A 22,845-nucleotide genomic window follows, 5' to 3' on the forward strand; every position below is an offset into this window, starting at 1 on the left:
TGCGGATGGTGTTCTGCTGACCTCGACTGCGGATGTTGTGGGTCGGTGGAGGGAATACTTCGAAGACCTCCTCAATCCCACCAACACGTCTTCCTATGAGGAAGCAGTGCCTGGGGAATCTGTGGTGGGCTCTCCTATTTCTGGGGCTGAGGTTGCCGAGGTAGTTAAAAAGCTCCTCGGTGGCAAGGCCCCGGGGGTGGATGAGATCCGCCCGGAGTTCCTTAAGGCTCTGGATGTTGTGGGGCTGTCTTGGTTGACAAGACTCTGCAACATCGCGTGGACATTTGGGGCGGTACCTCTGGATTGGCAGACTGGGGTGGTGGTTCCTCTCTTTAAAAAGGGGAACCAGAGGGTGTGTTCCAACTATCCTGGGATCACACTCCTCAGCCTTCCCGGTAAGGTCTATTCAGGTGTACTGGAGAGGAGGCTACGCCAGATAGTCAAACCTCGGATTCAGGAGGAACAGTGTGGTTTTCGTCCTGGTCGTGGAACTGTGGACCAGCTCTATACTCTCGGCAGGGTTCTTGAGGGTGCATGGGAGTTTGCCCAACCAGTCTACATGTGCTTTGTGGACTTGGAGAAGGCATTCGACCGTGTATCCCGGGAAGTCCTGTGGGAAGTGCTCAGAGAGTATGGGGTAACGGACTGTCTTATTGTGGCGGTTTGCGCCCTGTATAATCAGTGTCAGAGCTTGGTCCGCATTGCCGGCAGTAAGTCGGACCCGTTTCCAGTGAGGGTTGGTCTCCGCCAGGGCTGCCCTTTGTCACCGATTCTGTTCATAACCTTTATGGACAGAATTTCTAGGCGCAGTCAGGGTGTTGAGGGTATCTGGTTTGGTGGCTGCAGGATTAGGTCTCTGCTTTTTGCAGATGATGTGGTCCTGATGGCTTCATCTGGCCAAGATCTTCAGCTCTCACTGGATCGGTTCGCAGTCGAGTGTGAAGCGACTGGGATGGGAATCAGCACCTCCAAGTCCGAGTCCATGGTTCTTGCCCGGAAAAGGGTGGAGTGCCATCTCCGGGTTGGGGAGGAGATCCTGCCCCAAGTGGAGGAGTTCAAGTACCTCAGAGTTTTGTTCACGAGTGAGGGAAGAGTGGATCGTGAGATCGACAGGCGAATCGGTGCGGCGTCTTCAGTAATGTGGACGCTGTATCGATCCGTTGTGGTGAAGAAGGAGCTGAGCTGGAAGGCAAAGCTCTCGATTTACCGGTCGATCTACGTTCCCATCCTCACCTATGGTCATGAGCTTTGGGTCATGACCGAAAGGACAAGATTACGGGTACAAGCGGCCGAAATGAGTTTCCTCCGCCGGGTGGCGGGGCTCTCCCTTAGAGATAGGGTGAGAAGCTCTGTCATCCGGGGGGAGCTCAAAGTAAAGCCGCTGCTCCTCCACATCGAGAGGAGCCAGATGAGGTGGTCCGGGCATCTGGTCAGGATGCCACCCGAACGCCTCCCTAGGGAGGCGTTTAGGGCACGTCCGACCGGTAGGAGGCCACGGGGAAGAACCCTGGGAACGCCTCGGGATCCCCCGGGAGGAGCTGGACGAAGTGGCTGGGGAAGAGGGAAGTCTGGGCTTCCCTGCTTAGGCTGCTGTCCCCGCGACCCGACCTCGGATAAGCGGAAGAAGATGGATGGATGGATGGATGGATGGATATATATATATATATATATATATATATATATATATATATATATATATATATACTTTGCAAATATATAAAAAGGTAAGCATTTAGTTAATTGTTTTTGTTTGTAATTGGTTTTTAATCTTCATGATTTACTTCAAGTTATTACAGTATTTCTCTATATACATATTTATTTTATTTTTCAAATACATTTTGGCCAAAGGGGGTGCATATCAATTTCTTACACACACTTGTTATTACATATGTTGGCCAGACGGGGAGCACTTTTAAAACCGACACACGGTCATTTTGAAAAATCCCTCCTTTTTGGGACCACCCTAATTTTTATAGATTTCACTACCAGGTGTGCAAATGAGACATTCTCTATTACAGTGTTTTTCAACCTTTTTTTAACCAAGGCACATTTTTTTGCGTTGAAAAAATCCGGAGGCACACCACCAGCAGAAATCATTAAAAACGAAACTCAGTTGACAGTAAAAAGTCGTCGCAATTGTTGGATATGACTTTAAACCATAACCATGCATCACAAAGCTCTTGTCTCAAAGTAGGTGTCTGTCATCACCTGTCACATCACGCCCTGACTTATTTTGACTTTTTTGCTGTTTTCCTGTGTGTATTGTTTTAGTTCTTGTCTTGCGCTCCTATTTTGCTGGCTTTTTCTCTTTTTTTTGGTATTTTCCTGTAGCAGTTTCATGTCTTCCTTTGAGCGATATTTCCCGCATCTACTTTGTTTTTATCCTTCTTCGTGGGGACATTGTCGATTGTCGTGTCATGTTCGGATGGACATTCTGGACGCCGTCTTTGCTCCACAGTAAGTCTTTGCTGTTGTCCAGCATTCTGTTTTTGTTGACTTTGTAGCCAGTTCCGTTTTAGTTTTGTTCTGCATAGCCTTCCCTAAGCTTCAATGCCTTTTCTTAGGGTCACTTACCTTTTGTTTATTTTTTGTTTAAGCATTAAATACCTTTTTACCTGCACACTGCCTCCCGCTGTTTCCGACATCTACAAACCAAATTAGCTACCGGCCTCCACCTACTGATATGGAAGAGTATTACACGGTTACTCTGCCGAGCTCTAGACAGCACCGACACTCAACAACAACACATCATTTACGGACTATATTTACTGGTATGCAAAAAATAATTTTTACCCCAAATAGGTGAAATTAGATCATCTCCCACGGCACACCAGTGTGCCGCGGCACAGTGGTTGAAAAACACTGCTCTATTAGATGCAATGGTTTTCCGTATTGGGACCATGATTTATGTCCTAACTTGTTTGCCGGTCCTCATATGGAAGGTACTTTTCCTTGTTGATGTCTCAAGAAGGGTGGAAATACAAGAACACACACACACACACACACACACACACACACACACACACACACACACACACACACACACACACACACACACACACACACACACACAAACCACAGCCGTCCGCACAGCTATTTGAATCAACACACTTGGTGGTGCCGTGTTATGACTCTCTCTTGAAGTCTGCTGCTCTCAAGACTTCAAAAGGCAAACGCAGCACAAGACTTCATTTAGATTTCACCACGCAGACAAGCCCAAAGGGAGTGTGTGTTCAGGTATGCGCTGAGCGGTTTTGGTGGTAATATTGCTCTACTGCCGTCTAACAACAATACTAATAATACTGCAAAAGTTTTGCAGTTATAGCTTGAACACTGTGTGTGTGTGTGTACACTGTAGGGATGGACAACATGGCCTAAAATCTGTAAAGTGGGTTTGTTGTCTGTCAACCTTTGTTAGATTTCTGGAAGAATGAGTTGATGTATGAAGTGATTTGGTAGTTTTAGTGCATTTTGAAAGTGAAGTGAAGTGAAGTGAATTATATTTATATAGCGCTTTTCTCTAGTGACTCAAAGCGCTTTACATAGTGAAAACCCAATATCTAAGTTACATTTAAACCAGTGTGGGTTTGTCAGTTCATTTCATCAGTGAAATGAACTGATGTGACGAGCTGAAAGTTGGTTTGGAGAACTGTGTGAAGAGTTTTGAAAAAGTGACCTAAGTATTGGGAAATGTGTCCTAGCGACTGTAAAAAAAAACTGTAATAAAATTCTACCTAATCATTTAATTAAGTCAAATACAAATAAGGCAACAAGAGAAGTATCCTACACTTCCCTTTGCTAAAGTAAATATATACAGCAGACATTGGCATCTACATCAACTATATGATTTCCCTGAGTGGCTGGACAGAATAGATTTACAGAATCGTTACCAATAAGAATCGCAATTTATTCGAAAATCTATTATTTTTTGGACACCCCTATCGTCTATATTGCCCAACCCTAGTGGACTGCATATTTAGTTGCCTATGGTGCACATTTTGACTTGACAGTGCTGTCTCAAATTGATAACCATGAACTAGTAATGGATAAATGTGTCACGGCCCGGGCACACGTCATCTGTGTGCGGCGCTGGGCGCACCTCCAAGAGGTTCGCCTGCAGCAAGCAGCTGCGATCAATCGGCAGCAATCGACGCACCTGTCGCTGATGAGAAGACCTGCCTTCTTAAGTCAGCATAACCTGCTATCCTGGGCCAGAACGTAAACACCTGTTCTTGTACACAGCATTCCTCCGTTCCCGCGTCACAAGCTGTATGTCTCGTCTCCCCGTATTCCCTCTGGTTCTCTGGCAGCTTCTTGGATCTCGACCTCCCGTCTGGACACGGACCTTCGCCGCCTCTCTATTTGCCCCCAACTTCCTGCCTGTCTTGCCCCTCTTGGACTTCCGCCTCTCGCTCAACACTCCTGGTAACAACTCAGCAGTTCATTCCTACACATAGTCGCACACCATACACTTTTGGATCCGTCACACTCCATTCCCTTGTTTATTAATATTATTTTCTTATTTATATATATATTACATATATATAAATAAACAGATTTAAACGACGTCCCTGTTGTCTGTGCCGTCTTCTTCCCCCTGTACAAACCGTAACAAAATGACCCCTCATTGACACGGCGGCATGTGTTCGATTAAAAAGTAACTTGATTTGACCTGCAAATAAAATAAATAGCAAATATAATGTTTTAGTTTTTTTTTCAAACAAACAGCTATGCAGAAAGGAATATTAAAGGTGCAACTCTAGTCAATGAGGAAATAGTACACAGAAAAAGTTTACATTTGGTGTTATGAAATAAAAATTATTATTATTAAAATAAGTAAAATAGGCTGAATAAGTGTACGTTATATGAGGCATAAATAACCAACTGAGAACGTGCCTGGTATGTTAACGTAACATATTATGGTAAGAGTCATTCAAATAACTATAACATATAGAACATGCTATACGTTTACCAAACAATCTGTCACTCCTAATCGCTAAATCCCATGAAATCTTATACGTCTAGTCTCTTACGTGAATGAGCTAAATAATATTATTTTATATTTTACGGTAATGAGTTAATAATTTCACACATAAGTCGCTCCTGAGTATTAGTCGCACCATGAAAAAATACTGCGACTTATAGTCCGAAAAATACGGAAAATAGGAAATAATTTACATTTAATTGATATTGTTGCACAGCTCTCCTGTGTTTCTGCCTGATTAGAATTGTTATCAGAAACTAAATCATTAAACGATCTTGAAACATTTTGGGTTTTAGTATTAGCATTGGTATAGCCCAGGGGTCGGCAACCCACGGCTTCGGAGCCGCATGCTGCTCTTTGATCACTCTGACGCGGCTGACCCCCCCCCCCAATTTTCCCGGGATACTTCCGGATTTCAGTGCCTCTCGCAGAAAACTCCCGGGATTAATATTCTCCGATTTTCACCCTTACAATAATAATAAGTGCGTGCCATGATGGTACAGCATTTGGCGCCCTCTACAATCTGTATAAACAGCGTGCCAGCCCAACCTCTTGTTATATGCATCTTGGGTTTGTCATTCTTGTTTGGTGTGGGTTCACAGTGTGGCGCATTATTAATAAGAGTGTTAAAGTTTTTTATACCGCCACCGTCAGTCTAACCTGTGTGGTTGTTGACCAAGTATGCCTTGCTGTCACTTACGTGAGCAAGCAGAAGCCCCATACAACTTGTAACCAGGCCGGCACGCTGGTTGTGGTGGGCGCTAAATGCTGTACTATCACGACACGTTCGAGAGAATACTTGCCCTGAAATTCGTAGTGTGCCAGAAATATCGGGAGGGTTGACAAGTATGACTCTGACAAGCGCCATTCATAGAAAACTCGCGGGCCGCAGTAACATTACATTTTCATATTAAGGTGCGGGCCGCGTGTCTGAGACCCCTGGTTTATACATAGCACAAAGCAAAAAAACAACTTTGTATGCGGTGTTATTTCATTTTAAATTGCAAAAGATTTTTGTGGCTCCCATTGTTTTCTTTAATTTGTGAAACCGGTCAAAATGGCTCTTTGACTGGTAAAGGTTGCCGACCCCTGGTATAGCCAATAATGCTCCTGTTACTACTTGGTGTTGTATTGATACCCAATTTGTAGTATAGCCAAAAACTAAATGTAAAGTGTCCAAACAACAAAATAATAAGTGTTTGTTATATTTTAACAGAAGTGTAGATAGAACCTTGTTACAACAGAAAATAACCAGATATTAACAGTAAATTAGCAAGTAGATTAATAGTGGTTTTGAGAAGTAATACAACTGGAAGTGACAATATGTTACTGCATATGTCAGCAGCTAAATTAGGATCCTTTATAACCCATTTTGAATCCACTGTAACCTGTTGAATACAGAATTGTTTCAGTACAACTGTCACTCGTGAGCCAAATGAAGAGTGTCCTGATGAACAGTTTTGTGCTTCACGGTCAAACGACACAGCAGTTGTATTGCTCACATGTTTTTTTCCTCTTAAAGTGACACACACATCAATGGACACGATATCACTCCTTATGTTTCACTAGTTAGTCCCTCCCCGTCCGACGTGTAGCCTCGATGGCGATGACAGAGTGGTTTAGGTATGTCGCTGAGGGTTTAATTTAGGATCGTGCGACTTACCTTTGGCTTGTATGCCGTCGTAAGCATGGACATCTCAACATTTTGTCCCCGGACCGGTTTGGGCTGGCGAGGCGCAGGTGGCCTGGCGGACTTCTGGTTGTTGCGGCACACACAAATGAAGAAGAAGAGCAAAGCGATGGCCAATGGGATGGTCACACTGGGAACCAGAATGTACAAGATCTCCATGTTGCTGCCGCCGGACTTCTCTTTATGGTCTACAGGAAGCGACGGACAGAGTGGAATGAATAAGAGTATAAGCGGCTACAGAAAATATCGATAATCCCTCACCACAAACGGGGATGTCACAGATCTCCATGCGGACGCCCTCATCCAGCGTGAAGCACCAGGGGGCCTCGTGTTTGTTCCCTGGGTTGCGGCAGTACGAGTGTCCGCCGTTGAGCTCTGGGTAGCGGACAGCCAGGAAGTTGTGGCTGTGAGGATACTGGGAGTTCCACGGCTGACATTGACGGCTCGACTTGGTCACGCTGACCGTGCCGCGGTATTCCGAGCCGCTGCTGTTGTAACACCTGTGGTCTGATGGAGACCAGAGAATAAGACATTAGAATTTACTTCGTGCTTTATCTCTTGGACTACTGATAAACGCTTCCATTGATATTTGATTCTCATACTGGACAATTCTTTACCCTCACAGATTTTGAGCAAATTATTATGACAACTACAGTTGTCTCTCGGTTTTTGTTATAGTAATTTGTTCAGTACATAATCTTTTCAATTGAAATGTTCTAAGGCTGCAACGATTGCAATTATTGCATTAGAAAAAATCTCAGATTTGTTAAATGAGTAAATTACATGGATGTTGTTTCCGCAAAACTGCTGCAATAGCGCGCACAAGAGAGTGGTGCAACTATTGGTGATGCAGATCACAGCGACAAGGGAGAAAGAAGCAAAAGGCCCAAAGAAGACAAAAGAGAGGTGTGGAGGGAGAGTGTGATCAGCGCGCTTGCAGGAGCAAAGGTCACCGCCTCTGTCAATGGTGTTGAGGGCGGAGCACCATCGGCTAGGGGCGGGACGGCGAGACACAGCTGGCAAGTGATTAGATTTCACAGATGGTACGTGGTGATCTAATCATCTGAAAAGATTGTTTTTAACATTACATGTACATTAAAAACTCTGTTAAAACGGCACGCCTGGCTCCTGTGACGTGGTATCCGTAGAACGGGTAGGGAACGACTTCCACAAGAGGTTTTGCGATTATTTCAGATTTTAACACCTGACTGGAACTTTGACCAGAGAAGCATTAGACTGCTGGTTGATATATTTGTCTAAAAGTGTGGAAGTAAATCTGACAACTTCAATAAATTCCTCTACTTTGAATGGGAACTGCATTTCTTGGGGGGGAATTTTGCCTATCATTCACAATCCCGTTGTAAGACATGAACACATCCCGTATTTTTCGGACTATAAGTCGCAGTTTTTTTCATAGTTTGGCCGGGGGTGCGACTTATACTCAGGAGCGACTTATGTGTGAAATTATTAACACATTACCGTAAAACATCAAATAATATTATTTAGCTCATTCACGTAAGAGACTAGACGTATAAGATTTCATCGGATTTAGCGATTAGGAGTGACAGATTGTTTGGTAAACGTATAGCATGTTCTATATGTTATAGTTATTTGAATGATACTTACCATAATATGTTACGTTAACATACCAGGCACGTTCTCAGTTGGTTATTTATGCCTCATATAACGTACACTTATTCAGCCTGTTGTTCACTATTCTTTATTTATTTTAAATTGTCTTTCAAATGTCTATTCTTGGTGTTGGGTTTTATCAAATACATGTCCCCAAAAATGCGACTTATACTCCAGTGCGACTTAAATATGTTTTTTTCCTTCTTTACTATGCATTTTCGGCAGGTGCGACTTATACTCCGGAGCGACTTATACTCCGAAAAATACAGCATGTCTTACTGTTTTCCCTGCCTTCTGATTTGTAATATACGGTAAGTACAACGTGGCTAACAATGAAGCTAATGGGAGTCCTGTATTGCGCCCTCAAAAAAATCCCAAAACAGCCAACAACACTTCATTTACGGTACATGTCATGACCTGAATATTAACCAGGTATTAGTGATATTGTTATTAGACCAAATCTGCTTCCCTCTCGCCATATTTGCAGCCCGACGATAGACATCCAGCTGTCTCAAAGGCGGAAACGCGCCACAAAATAACCGTCATCATTTTGCATAAACCACCCCTCTTGTTCGGAATGAAATTTCTTTCCAAATTCAATTCTGATTGACGTGTTTACATTAGGAATTTGTAATCTAATTGGGCCTTTATTCCGATAATTTGTGCCCATGTAAACATGGCTAACTGAGTGTCAGATAGTGCGGGTAATGTGAGTGTCTTACTTTTGTTAATAGGCTCCGTCATAGGAATTCCAATTCTTAGACAGTTGGCCGCCTCAGGACTGTCGGAGGCCGCCAGATCCTCACAGTTTGGCAGCTTCAGTCTTTTCAAGATGATCGGGTTCGAGCGAGCAATGATGTACTCCGTCTTGCACAAGTCATTCTCCAGGATCTCACACTCGTCCTTGCACAGGTCCCGAGGTTTGTCAGCCCCCGTGCTGCGGTCGCAGGTCGGGAAAGCGAAGTGGCAGAGGGACGGGATGGCGAACTGGGAGCAGCGGTCCGACAAATGGTTGGATGTCCCGATCATGGTGAACGCCGCTGCAGCGTCAAGATGAAAAGACACAACTATGTTGGACAAAGCGTTTTTTCCACATTTTTTGACTTGGGGGCCGCATTGGGCTAAAAAAAATTGGCCTGGGTCTGAAAGCCGACTGCATGTAAAGTAATAGTATACATATAAAGCCCATACATACATACATACAGTGTATTATATATATGTGCCCCTGTCCTTGGTACCCCAAAAGAGGGATGATCAGTTTAATCAATACCACACTTTAGACTTCTGTACACTCTCAAAAATAGAGATACCAATAATATCGGCAGGCCGATATTATTGGACATCTCTAGTTGAGGGTATCTGGTTTGGTGGCTGCAGGATTAGGTCTCTGCTATTTGCAGATGATGTGGTCCTGATGGCTTCAACTGGCCAGGATCTTCAGCTCTCACTGGATCGGTTCGCAGCCGAGTGTGTCGATCTACGTTCCCATCCTCACCGATGGTCATGAGCTCTGGGTTATTACTGAAAGGACAAGATCACGGGTACAAGCGGCCGAAATGAGTTTCCTCCGCCGGGTGGCGGGGCTCTCCCTTAGAGATAGGGTGAGAAGCTCTGCCATCCGGGAGGAGCTCAAAGTAAAGCCGCGGCTCCTCCACATGGAGAGGAGCCGGATGAGGTGGTTCGGGCATCTGGTCAGGATGCCACCCAAACGCCTCCCTCGGGAGGTGTTTAGGGCACGTCCGACCGGTAGGAGGCCACGGGGAAGACCCAGGACATGTTGGGAAGACTATGTCTCCCGGCTGGCCTGGGAACGCCTCGGGATCCCCCGGGAAGAGGAAAGTCTGGGCTTCCCTGCTTAGGCTGCTGCCCCCGCGACCCGACCTCGGATAAGCGGAAGAAGATGGATGGAAAAAAAAGAATAATATATAGTGAAGTAAGTTGTATTTCATATTGTGAGATGAATAAGATTATCAATACATTCAGAATGTTTATCATGGTTCTTCTTCTTGGTATTTTGTAAACACGTTGACTTTGAACCGTTTCTTCTTCTTCTTTTCTTGTATCATATTAGTACGTCGTTTGATTTATTTACTTAATTCATTCCAAATTGTAAGTCCACTTAATGATATACTAAATGTTTTAAATGTTGTACATGCACACGTATTGCATATTGTTTTATTATTGTTACGTGTTACAAAACATAACAAAAACTGTATTTTATAAAACATGTTGAATAATCCTGTGAGTTAAGTGAAATATATTATGATTTAGAATAGAAGAATAGAATATAATTTTATTTGTCATTATTACAGTGAACAGGTTCAAAGAACAACGAAATTGGAGCAGATCCCCTAAGGTGCATACACAATAATTTAGTAATATAAATAGTAAAAAACAAAACAAAAAAAAAAGATAAAAAAGAAGATATGTATCTATATATATGTATATATCCACACACATGCATATATCCATACATATGCATAAATATACATATACACATATAACATTATTGCACATTATAGTCCGAAAAAATAAAAATACATGATACATGAGGATATGACGGGCACATTGTGCTCACTCAGGCCTGTTTAATGCTACTAATTAGTCCATCATTGTGTACCACTCACCTGTAATCTGGGTCTCAATCTCCCCCTGCATCTGCAAGGAGTCAACAAAGATGCTGCGGTTGCCGATGAAGCGGGCGCAGGCGATGCCTCTGTACGGCTGGCAGAACCCTTCTTCATCAAAATCCTCCCTAACACATGCGAAAAGGCCAAAGAAGGAACGCAAAAGTTAATATCTGCACTTGGAAACTAATATGACCCATACGGCTGTGCGTGCTATTACACAATCAGCCCACAAGAGGTCCCTCTTTCAATGAATATGAGAAAAGCAACAGTTGTAAATGTGAGTTTAGTGTATTAGTACAGAGCCACTGAAGTCAAAAGGCCACAAATCTCAGTTCAGGGTATAAAACTACAAGAAGAATTTTAGTTAGAATTCCTGCCTTTATTCCTGTTTATGGCAGCGACATGTCATCATGAGCCATAATCTGAAACATGTGCACAGAGGAGAGATGGGGGAGGGATGTGGTGATGATGTTTTCACGACTACACGTCTACACATTCTCTCTACTTAATAGTCACTCTTCATTACAACTCTTTTCCTTATTTTTTATTTTTTTTTTGCAAACACTTTGGTGCATAGCTGACATTTGTGCAAGGACACACACACACAGGGACGGTGTGGCTTGGGGGGGACAGAGCGGCAACTTGAGGGTTCCTGGTTCGATCCCCAGCTTCCGCCATCCTAGTCACGTCCGTTGTATCCTTGAGCAAGACACTTCACCCTTGCTCCTGATGGGTCGTGGTTAGGGCCTTGCATGGTGCTTTGAGTAACTTGAAGGTAGAAAAAGCACGATACAAGTGTAACCCATTCATCATTTAAACATACACTGAATATTCGCTTGGTGTGACATCATTGTCTGCTTTAGGTTGTGCCATATGGGACCTTAAGAGCAGCACTGCAAAAACTGAAATCTAAGTAAGATTGAATATCTCAAATAATGGTGATATTTGCTTATTTTCTGTCTGATAAGATAATTCTTCTCACTAAGCAGATTTTATGTTAGAGTGTTTTACTTGTTTTAAGGGTTTTGGTCCTAAATGATCTCAGTAAGATATTACAGCTTGTTGCTGAGATTTTATGACATATATTGAGTAAAACATGCTTGAAACTAGAATATCAACTGTTGCAAAGCTGTGTCATCAACACTCACAAGTATAAAACTACTTTTTTAAAGTAATCATTTCTTATTTCAAGCATGAAAAAAAAAATCATGACTTTGACACAATTGTGTCTCATAATTAAAACAGATTACAGCCAAATGGACTTTGTTGTTTTATTTTCAATGAAACAATAGAAAAGATGTACTCTTATAGTAGTACAGATGGCACAGTACAGCAAACCGAATAATATTTAAACATTTGACATTTCAAACAATTTGAACAGAAATAGTTCATGCACATTCAGATAAATTATTCAAAATTACAATCAATAAAACATTGTCCGGGGACCGGGCTGTATATATATATATATATTTATATATATTCCTTGCGCACTAATTGACTGAAAGAGCACGCACTTGGCGCGATGATGTCATGTTATCGATGGAAAAATGCCTTTTTAGACAATATGATTTGCCTGAGCGGCTAGGAGACCACGAGAGTAACAAGCGGTTACCTTGTTGCCTTTCTATTAAGAAAATTAAACTCGTTTTTAATATAAGTTTGCTGGTTTCAAGAAATGTAATGCCGAGCGCATATCATTATGTCAAGATAATGGCACTAGCATTTACTTAATTTAAGAATATTTTTCAACATATTGAGCAAAAAGGGCTCATATTTGTTTTTTCTACCAAGAAAAGTGCACTTGTTATTAGTGAGAATGTACTTATTTTAAGGTATTTTGGGGTTCATTGAAGTTAGCTAATTTTACTTGTTTTGGAAAGTCTTGACAAGCCAAATGTTCTTGTTCTATTGTCAGATAATTTTGCTAAGTTCAAATAAAATACCCCTCATTTTTGTATTTTTTTTCCCTTGTTTTTGAACACTGACTTTAAGCAGTGAGGCAATACCACAATATATGAAGATAGGGCATGGAGATGGCGTAAACCAGGGGTGTCAAACTCATTTTAGCTCAGGGGCCACATTAAGGAAAATCTATTCCCAATTGGGCCAGACTGGAAAGATCATTGCATGATAACTTAAAAATAAAGACAACTTCAGATTGTTTTCTTTTTTAAGTTAAGTTAAAGTTAAAGTACCAATGATTGTCACACACACACTAGGTGTGGTAAAATGTGTCCTCTGCATTTGACCCATTCCCTTGTTCACCCCCTGGGAGGTGAGGGAAGTAGAGAGCAGCAGCGGTGCCCGCGCCCGGGAATCATTTTTGGTGATTTAACCCCCAATTCCAACCCTTGATGCTGAGTGCCAAGCAGGGAGGTAATGGGTCACATTTTTATAGTCTTTGGTATGACTCGGCCGGGGTTTGAACTCACAACCTAGGCGGGGCGGACACTCTAACCACTAACCACTGTAATAATGTTCATCAGTCAAACAGTCTGGCAGAGTTTTAAAATGCTCCAATTGGTGTTCATTTTTAATTTATCAGAAGATGGAATGAATAATAATATAAATTATTATTATTATTATTATTGTGCTTTACCCATTTTCCTCAACTGATGTACTAACATCATGTGGTTTATTCTGTACACATGTGGCATCATCTACAACAAAACTTGTAAATTTGGGCTTATTTCATTAATCACACATGCAGTTGAAGGTGGATACAAATGATTTCATCATATTTATGTGCGCCCAGATAATGTGGACCCAGTCCTCTATCTTAACAGGGCACATAGCTCCGCCCCCTTCGAAGCTCTCGCGACAGAGGACACAAATAATTGCTATTGTGACATTCAGTGGGTACATTTAAAACAGCAGTTTCTTTCATTCAAAAATGTCATCTCATTTTTATACTCAGCAAACTCACCTCGCGGGCCGGATAAAACCTGTTTGCAAGACCTGATCCGGCCAGCGGGCCGTCCGTTTGACACCCTCTGGTGTAAATGGTCTCAACACACACACACACACACACACACACACACACACACACACACACTGCAAATAATTACATTGTTGCTATTGCTCTGACTAAAGTGAGACCTCATGGACCCGCCCCTATTTAAACCCTATAATAAAACGATTCTGCAATAAATCTCCCTTCACAACTAAATGTTTAGTTTTGTGTGAAAATATTGCAGACTGCAGACGTAACGATTACACACGCAATAAAAATGAACATAACAATTAATAGCAGCGCTGTTACGCGACATTAACTTATTCAAAGTACTGCATACTATATATATATATAAATACATACATGCGTTAATGCCGCCTTGTTATTTGATGATATCTGCGGCCATAATAAGTAATGCATGTTTGAAAACTGCAGAAATTACCACACAAATGGTAAAAAGTAGGGATGTCCGATAATGGCTTTTTGCTGATATCCGATATTCCGATATTGTCCAACTCTTTAATTACCGATACCGATATCAACCGATATATACAGTCGTGGAATTAACACATTATCATGCCTAATTTGGACAACCAGGTATGGTGAAGATAAGGTACTTTAAAAAAAATAAAAATAAAATAAAATAAGATAAATAAATTAAAAACAATTTCTTGAATAAAAAAGAAAGTAAAACAATATAAAAACAGCTACATAGAAACTAGTAATTAATGAAAACTAGTCAAATTAACTGTTAAAGGTTAGTACTATTAGTGGACCAGCAGCACGCACAATCATGTGTGCTTACGGACTGTATCCCTTGCAGATTGTATTGATCTATTTCAGGGGTGTCAAACTCAAATACAGAGTGGGCCAAAATTTAAAACTGAACAAAGCTGCGGGCCAAGGTTGAACAAATTACCGGTAACCTTTTAATAGGCACCCAAACAAGTTTTGCATTGAATATTGAACAAGCAAGGCTTATATAACTTTATAGTGACATGCAAAATCGAGTTTCAAATAATAATAATAATAAATAAAAAATACCAATGGCATATCAAATACAATTTAAATAAAAATGTAATGCCTCTTTTCTATTTGCAGCCTTCTGAGGTGAATATCAACATTAACTTTTTCCACAGGCTAATAAATTTGAAAATAAAATAACAATGAATAAACCACCCTTTTCTTGGATGCTAGTTCGTTAATGTCGGGGATCAGGCTTTGAACTGAGGCAACCTTCATTATCGAACAAAGGTGTTCATCAGTCATTATATCTCGTAGTCCACCCGGACCACAGTCTTGGGGGCGTGCCTTAAAGGCACTGCCTTTAAGGTCCTCTATGAGCTGTCGTCACGTCCGCTTTTCATCCATTCTAACAAAGTCACAAGATATGTGACATATTATGTGACTGGGCCAGCATACGTTGGACTGGATGAAATGTGGATGTGACGATTTTTGGGAGGGGCACTGAAATCTGGGACTCTCCCGGGAGGGTTGGCAAGTATGAGAATTAGCGGTGAATGCGGTGTTACCGTGGCACCGCTGCTGAATATAATCTGCGGGCCAGCTCTAGTGTTAATTTGATATCGCCTCAAGGGCCAAGTGAAATTACACGGCGGGCCAAATTTGGCACTCGGGCCAGAGTTTGACACCCATGATCTATATTGATATATAATGTAGGAACCAGAATATTAATAACAGAAAGAAACAACCCTTTTGTGTGAATGAGTGTGAATGAGTGTAAATAGGGGAGGAAGGTTTTTTGGGTTGGTGCACTAATTGTAAGTGTATCTTGTGTTTTTTATGTTGATTTAATAAAAAAAAAAAAAAAAAAACGATAATTAAAAAAACTGATACCGATAATTTCCGATAACACATTTTAACGCATTTATCGGCCGATAATATCGGCAAGCCGATATTATCGGACATCTTCAGTAAAAAGAGCAGTTAAAGCTTTAAAAAAGCGAATATGAACACACACACACGCGCACGCGCACACACACACACACACACACACACACACACACACACACACACACACACACACACACACACACACACACACACACACACACAGGTTATCATTTGGAATGGGGACCAAGTTTTTGATCATCACTTGTGGGGACCACCCTTTCTACAGGTTGTGGAGGCATAAAAATGTTTTGGTAAAATGTCCACTGCCCAGTTAGCTCATACACGTCTTTAAATCTCTGGATTGATGAAGTAATGTGCTGATCATTCTTACTGGGGACCCTGGGGAAAAATAGTTAATATGGTTCATGGGGACCAAATTTAAATAATGTTGCATAATTCACACAAATTTGTATGTGAGTACTGAGGACCATTTAAAAAAAAAAAAAAAAAAAAAGGAAATGCAAATGTCTCACACTCAAACTAACCAGTAAACATGTTTTATGGGTCAAAGCTTAAAAATCACTTAGGCATCTTTAGAATGGATCTGACTATCATTTAAAAAGGTTTCCCTTTAGGGGACCTGGTTTTTTTGTCCCCATACCATCAGAGGTCCCCTAAAGGTGACTGTGTAAACAGAGCGATGTCCCCATTAAGTAAGCATTGCCAGAACACACACACACACACACACACACACACACACACACACACACACACACACACACACACACACACACACGCCTAGGTTATGAGGGCATCATGGAGTGAGTATGGGGTCATGAGGTTCCCTCTCTCTGAGGAGTGTTAAGTGACTGCGGGGTCAAGGTTAGCTCCCTCCATGTGTTCCCCAGCCAGACATCACTTCAGAAATGAAACCAAAGCACACAAAACTATGACCAGCACATCCCCGTCCATACAATTTGTCGTAATATTACTTTTACATCTGCTTTAATCCACTTCCATCCATCAAATACATAGTTTCCCAGTAAATGTGGCTGGATGATCAATTGTACATCGGCAGATGGTTTTCCTTTGGCACCAGGTTTCTGCATAGCAACACTGGCAGACTCCTCGGAAGCGGGAACCATGCAGAAAGAAACCTAACCAGGAATGTACAGTATTTTTGATTTTTGAAGGATCGACTGTGACAAAAAGCCATATTCTGTGTGCATATTTAGTGAGGTGTGTCCAGGCAGTCATGAGGTCTCGGCTGCTCTACGGCAGAAAGACAATTCAATTAGGCAACATGTTGGACACGCAAATGACACGTCCAAGCAGAGAAATTACCGCAGTGCAGCCAGGGTCCTCCCGGGGAAATTATGACTGCTGCCAATCCAAACAACCTCAAATGGAAAAAAAACCCCAAAAAGTTGAACCCTTTGTTTTTGCAAGCTGAGTCTAACTGGGATTTATATTGGAATATGCTAATAAAATCCAAAATAAGTTAACCTTAGCAACAGAAAAGTATTACGAATCATTTTATTGCCGATCTAAAAGCAGAGGGGGTGTTTGCAGGGTTTGCAGGGGGAGGAGCAAGCTGGTGTAGCAAATGACGGTTCCTTGACATAAAAGCATGATGACGGTTTTAGAGACTGAACTTGAAACTGAAACCGGGGAACGTAACATAACATAAATCTGGGGAGCAGTGAAGCGTACATGTATATTCACGCTAGTACGAAAAATGCAAACATGTAGCTGATGTCATCGGTATGTAGGGATGGGTACCGAATTTGGTACTTTTATAGGCACCAAACAAAGCAACTTTTCAAAATGCACTAGCTCGATACTAATTTACATTTGATTTGCCATACACATGCTATCGATTAGCTTTAGCAATTTTACACGGCAATTTCAACACCTCAACATTTTTGTAATGAAAACTACAACTAAGATGCACTTAATGGGAAATACTATTTCCTACACTGCAAAAACTGAAATCTAAGTAAGATTAAATATCTCAAATAAGGGTGATATTTGCTTATTTTCTGTCTGATAAGATAATTCTTTTCACTAAGCAGATTTTATGTTCGAGTATTTTACTTGTTTTAAGGGTTTTGGTCCTAAATTATCTCAGTAAGATATTACAGCTTGTTGCTGAGATTTGATGACCTATATTGAGTAAAACATGCTTGAAACTAGAATATCAACTGTTGCAAAGCTGTGTCGTCAACACTCACAAGTATAAAACTACTTTTTTAAAGTAATAATAACTTATTTCAAGCATGGAAAAAAAAATCATGACTTTGACACAATTGTGTCTCATAATTAAAACAGATGACAGCCAAATGGACTTTGCTGTTTTATTTTCCAGGAAACAATAGAAAATACGTACTCATATAGTAGTACAGTTGGCACAGTACAGCAAACTGACAGTTACTATTTAATCATTTAATATGTGACATTTCTAACAATTTTGAACAGAAATAGTTCACGCACATTCAGATAAATTCTTCAAAATTACAACTAAAATAGTTTGGCCGGGGGCAGGGCTGTATATATGCGCACTAATTGACTGAAAGAGCACGCACTTGGCGCGATGATGTCATGTTATCGATGGAAAAATGCATTTTTAGACAATATGATTTGCCTGAGCGGCTAGGAGACCACGAGAGTAACAAGCGGTTGCCTTGTTGCCTTTCCATTAATAACAATAAATTGTTTTTTAGTATAGGTTTGCTGATTTCAAGAAATGCAATGCCGAGCGCATATCATTATGTCAAGATAATGGCACTAGCATTTACTTAATTTAAGAATATTTTTCAACAAATTGAGCAAAAAGGTCTCATTATTTTTTTCTACCAAAAAAAGTGCACTTGTTATTAGTGAGAATATACTTATTTTAAGGTATTTTGGGGTTCATTGAAGTTAGCTAATTTGACTTGTTTTGGAAAGTCTTGACAAGCCAAATTTTCTTGTTCTATTGGCAGATAATTTTGCTTAGTTCAAATAAAATACCCCTCATTTTTGTTTTTTCTTGTTTTTGAACACTGACTTTTTGCAGTGTAGCTAAGGCAACACACCATAGTCTATACACTACTGCCATCTAACGTCTTGGTATTGCAACTGCATGCAAAGTCTACTATATAATACAGTACAATACTTGCAAATGAGAAACAGAAGGGTAAGAAAATAGGATAACAACCGGACAGCGCGACTCAGATTCAAATGTTGAAAATAAGACTTTTTTAAAAAAAATTTTTTAACAAAATTAACTAGGGCTGAAACTAACGATTTGATAATCGATTAATCTGTCGATTATTACTTCGATTAATAATCGGATAAAAGAGACAAACTACATTTATATCCTATTTAGTATTTTATTGGAAAAAACCAGCATACTGGCACCATACTTATTTTGATCATTGTTTCTCAGCTGTTTGTAAATGTTGCAGTTTATAAAGGTTTATTGAAAAAAAACAAAAAACATTTTTTTTTAAATTAAAAAAATAATTTAAAAAAAGCCTCTGCGCATGCGCATAGCATAGATCCAACGAATCGATGACTAAATTAATCTGCAACTATTTTTTATAATCAATTTTAATTGATTAGTTGTTGCAGCCCTAAAAGTAACACAATTGAACACATACAAAGTACAGAAAACAGACACTGTTGAGTAATAATATCGATTTCCCATTTATTGATTCAATTGTGAAAGATACCCATCCCTAAAAGGTGTATGACTTTGTCTTTGCTGATTAGTTAAACTGCACAATAGTGACGAGAGCCCTGTAGGTTACACAATTCCAATACTTCTTCACTTACTTAATGTTGGAATAACAAAATGTAAAATAAATAATAAATAAAACAGTAGTTAGATATTTGGCTTTCAGAAAGCAGTCCAACCCAGGTGTAACGAGCGCATAGCAAATTTATTTCATACACTACTGCCAAGCACATGAATAATGTTCCGACTTGATCTATGATTCAAATCAATACAAAAAGAAAGACTCGCCACAAAACCATGAATACAAAATTGAGGACACTGACTCATTGTCGAATTACATTTTTTCCAACCTCATTATTTATTAAGGGAAGCCCTCTGTTAGCAGCCGTGTTTTTCTTGCAGCACCGCTCCGACTCACAGCCATATGGACTGATTCACATACATTCACACCTGGGTGGCGCCGGTGAAACTGCAGCCATGTTGCTTGATTTATGAAATACGCCATGCAGGACGGCAGGGCGTTTCCTCCTCTAGATTTTTAAAACTGTGCAATTGAACAAAATGAATTGGCAAACAGGTCACAAAGCTCTGCGTTGTTGAAAACAAAACTAATGATGATGAGGGTTGGGAAAAAAAGTTGCATATGAACGAATTACATAAAAAAATTGAGATTTATAGCAGGGTACCTAACGTTCATCACTACACTCACACACTGCGGACATTTGTCATTAAATTCGGACATCGTATTCGAATTGAACAATTAGAAAAACTACTCTGAGTTGAAGCTAATACACTTGTATCTCCATTTACTACTATTTGTTATGCTTTTGGTTGCGAGCAAAAATTTGGGTTTTGAGTCTCCCCACTAATAGTTGGCAGAGCAAAGGTCACATTGAACCTTAGACTTAGACTTAGACTTAGACTTCCTTTTTATTGTCATTCAAATTTGAAATTTACAGCACAGATAAGAACGAAATTTCGTTACATAAGCTCATGGTAGTGCAGGATAAAAAAGCAATAAGGTGCATATATAAATAAATAAATATATATAAGTAATATATAAAATAAATAAATATATATAAATAAATAAATAGATTACTGTACAGACAAATATATTGCACTTTTTCACATGCGTCCACGTTTATGGATGGATGTTATATTGTCTTTTTTATTTCAGCGAGTAAAAAAAAATAAAATAAAAAAAATAAATAAAAAAAAAATAAAAAATTATTTCAGCGAGTTATGATTGAAAGGACAAGATCACGGGTACAAGCGGCCGAAATGAGTTTCCTCCGCCGGGTGGCAGGGCTCTCCCTTAGAGATAGGGTGAGAAGCTCTGTCATCCGGGGGGAGCTCAAAGTAAAGCCGCTGCTCCTCCACATCGAGAGGAGCCAGATGAGGTGGTTCGGGCATCTGGTCAGGATGCCACCCGATCGCCTCCCTCGGGAGGTGTTTAGGGCACGTCCGACCGGTAGGAGGCCACGGGGAAGACCCAGGACACGCTGGGAAGACTATGTCTCCCGGCTAGCCTGGGAACGCCTTGGGATCCCCCGGGAGGAGCTGGACGAAGTGGCTGGGGAGAGGGAAGTCTGGGCTTCCCTGCTTAGGCTGCTGCCCCCGCGACCCGACCTCGGATAAGCGGAAGAAGATGGATGGATGGGATGGATTTCAGCGAGTTAATCCATTTTGGGGGGAGTTGAGGAGATAATTTAATTATGATGCGTTCAAGAGTCTTACGGCCTGAGGGAAGAAGCTGTTACAGAACCTGGAGGTTCTGCTACGGAGGCTGCGGAACCATAAACCCCCGTGAGATTTGACCAAACCATCCAGTGTCTCACTCTCTAGCACTATTAGCTAATGGCTATAAAGACTTTAATTTTTTTTTCCAACTATGGGAATGAAGAAAATGAGCGTGAAGCACAGCGCTCAATTTTTTTTTTAAATTATATTAATTGAATTAAAGAAAGAAATCATGGAAAAAAAGGCTGAGCTGAATTGGCAAAGCAGTACGAGCATAGAGGCACCATATTGAAAAAGAAAGAGTGCATAATGTCAGCCAAGGGTGTTAGAATATTATCTAAATGGTGGGCATTATCCATAAAAATATGGAGAAGCTGCTGATGGTGTGTTTGACAGAGAAGCAGCTGAAGGAGATAACGTTGAAGTCCATTCTCCAAGCTGTAAATTATTATTACTTCATAAAGCTACATGTTGTTGTTTGTAGTTGTCAGTTTCAAACACTGATGACATCTATTAAACAAGACAAGAAGCAAGGAATTAAACAGAGACAGAATTAAATTTGGCTCAATTGGGAAGAGCGCGTCTGGGCTGTACTCTTGTACAGTCTCCATCACGCTCTGGCGAAAGATTGTCCACCTTCATGGTGCTTCCCATCCTACACAGTGGAGTTTTACAAGCCTTCTTCGTGGTAGGTTCAAAGACAGCTTTTGTCTTCTCGCTGGGAACTCATTGAAACACAAAGTTTTGTGATAACTTAGATACAATTATTCTGACAGTAGTACATTCTATTGTATTATTTTCCACATTTAAAAGCATGATACATGTTAAAAGAGTGGTGTTTTTTGAGGCCCGACATGGATTAATTTCGATTAATTTCAATGGGTAAAATTGATTTGACATTTTATGAGTATTTTGGGTTACAAGGTTCGTTAGAGAACTAATTCAAATCGTAAGTCGAGATACTATTATACTCTTGGTCTTTTTTGGTGAACTACTCGAAAATCCAATCTTGACCTACGTTTTGGAGAATCCTGTGCTCAAATTAATTAGGGCTGTCAAAATGATCAAGTTAATCATGTACACACTGAAATTACCCATGCCAATTTATTTTGACCGTACAAGCTCTTTTACCTTAACCGCTATACGGTCAGTGATCAGATCAATGCATAAGTCACTACAAAAATGAGTGAGGAGACTCCGACAAGTGTGCTCGCTGGCAAATCTCACTCCAAAATACATTTTGAAAGACCTTCTGAAAGCTGTTACCAAGTTTTGTGCAAATAAATTACATGCATTTAAGTAAAATATGAAAAAGCATTCCTTAATGACTTCCTGACAGTAAAATTGCATTTGTGTACAAATATTGCGGTCTTTTGAAACTGGAATGTGCAGGTTGTCTTAGAGGACATTTCGCCTCTTATCCAAGCGGGCTTCATTAGTTTATGCTCAACGACTAGATAGGACAGCTTTAGTAGTCTATACTGGACTTGTCCTCAGGTTGTTGTCTATATTCTATGTCTACAAGAAACATCTTCTAAGACTTACAAGATGTTTCTTGTAGACATAGATAGATGGTAAAGCTCAGCTAGTCTACTAGTCTCTATGTGAGCTGTCCAATCTAATCTTTAAAGATAAACCACT

General features: G+C 40.6%; 1 protein-coding gene across 1 annotated transcript in view; it reads right to left on the bottom strand.

Moving 5' to 3' along the window:
- The window catches only part of ror1 (receptor tyrosine kinase-like orphan receptor 1), a 335,931-nt gene that overhangs the window by 14,928 nt on the left and 298,158 nt on the right, over positions 1-22,845 (bottom strand). Inside the window, exons 5-8 of the mRNA XM_061975731.2 lie at positions 10,934-11,061; positions 9,029-9,346; positions 6,936-7,181; positions 6,648-6,862 (exon numbers count right to left, since the gene is read on the bottom strand). Coding sequence (XP_061831715.2) covers positions 6,648-6,862; positions 6,936-7,181; positions 9,029-9,346; positions 10,934-11,061 — 907 coding nt within the window. The remainder of the gene's footprint in view (positions 1-6,647; positions 6,863-6,935; positions 7,182-9,028; positions 9,347-10,933; positions 11,062-22,845) is intronic.

This window comes from Nerophis lumbriciformis, linkage group LG14, assembly GCF_033978685.3.
Source record: "Nerophis lumbriciformis linkage group LG14, RoL_Nlum_v2.1, whole genome shotgun sequence".
Taxonomy (NCBI): Eukaryota; Metazoa; Chordata; class Actinopteri; order Syngnathiformes; family Syngnathidae; genus Nerophis; species Nerophis lumbriciformis.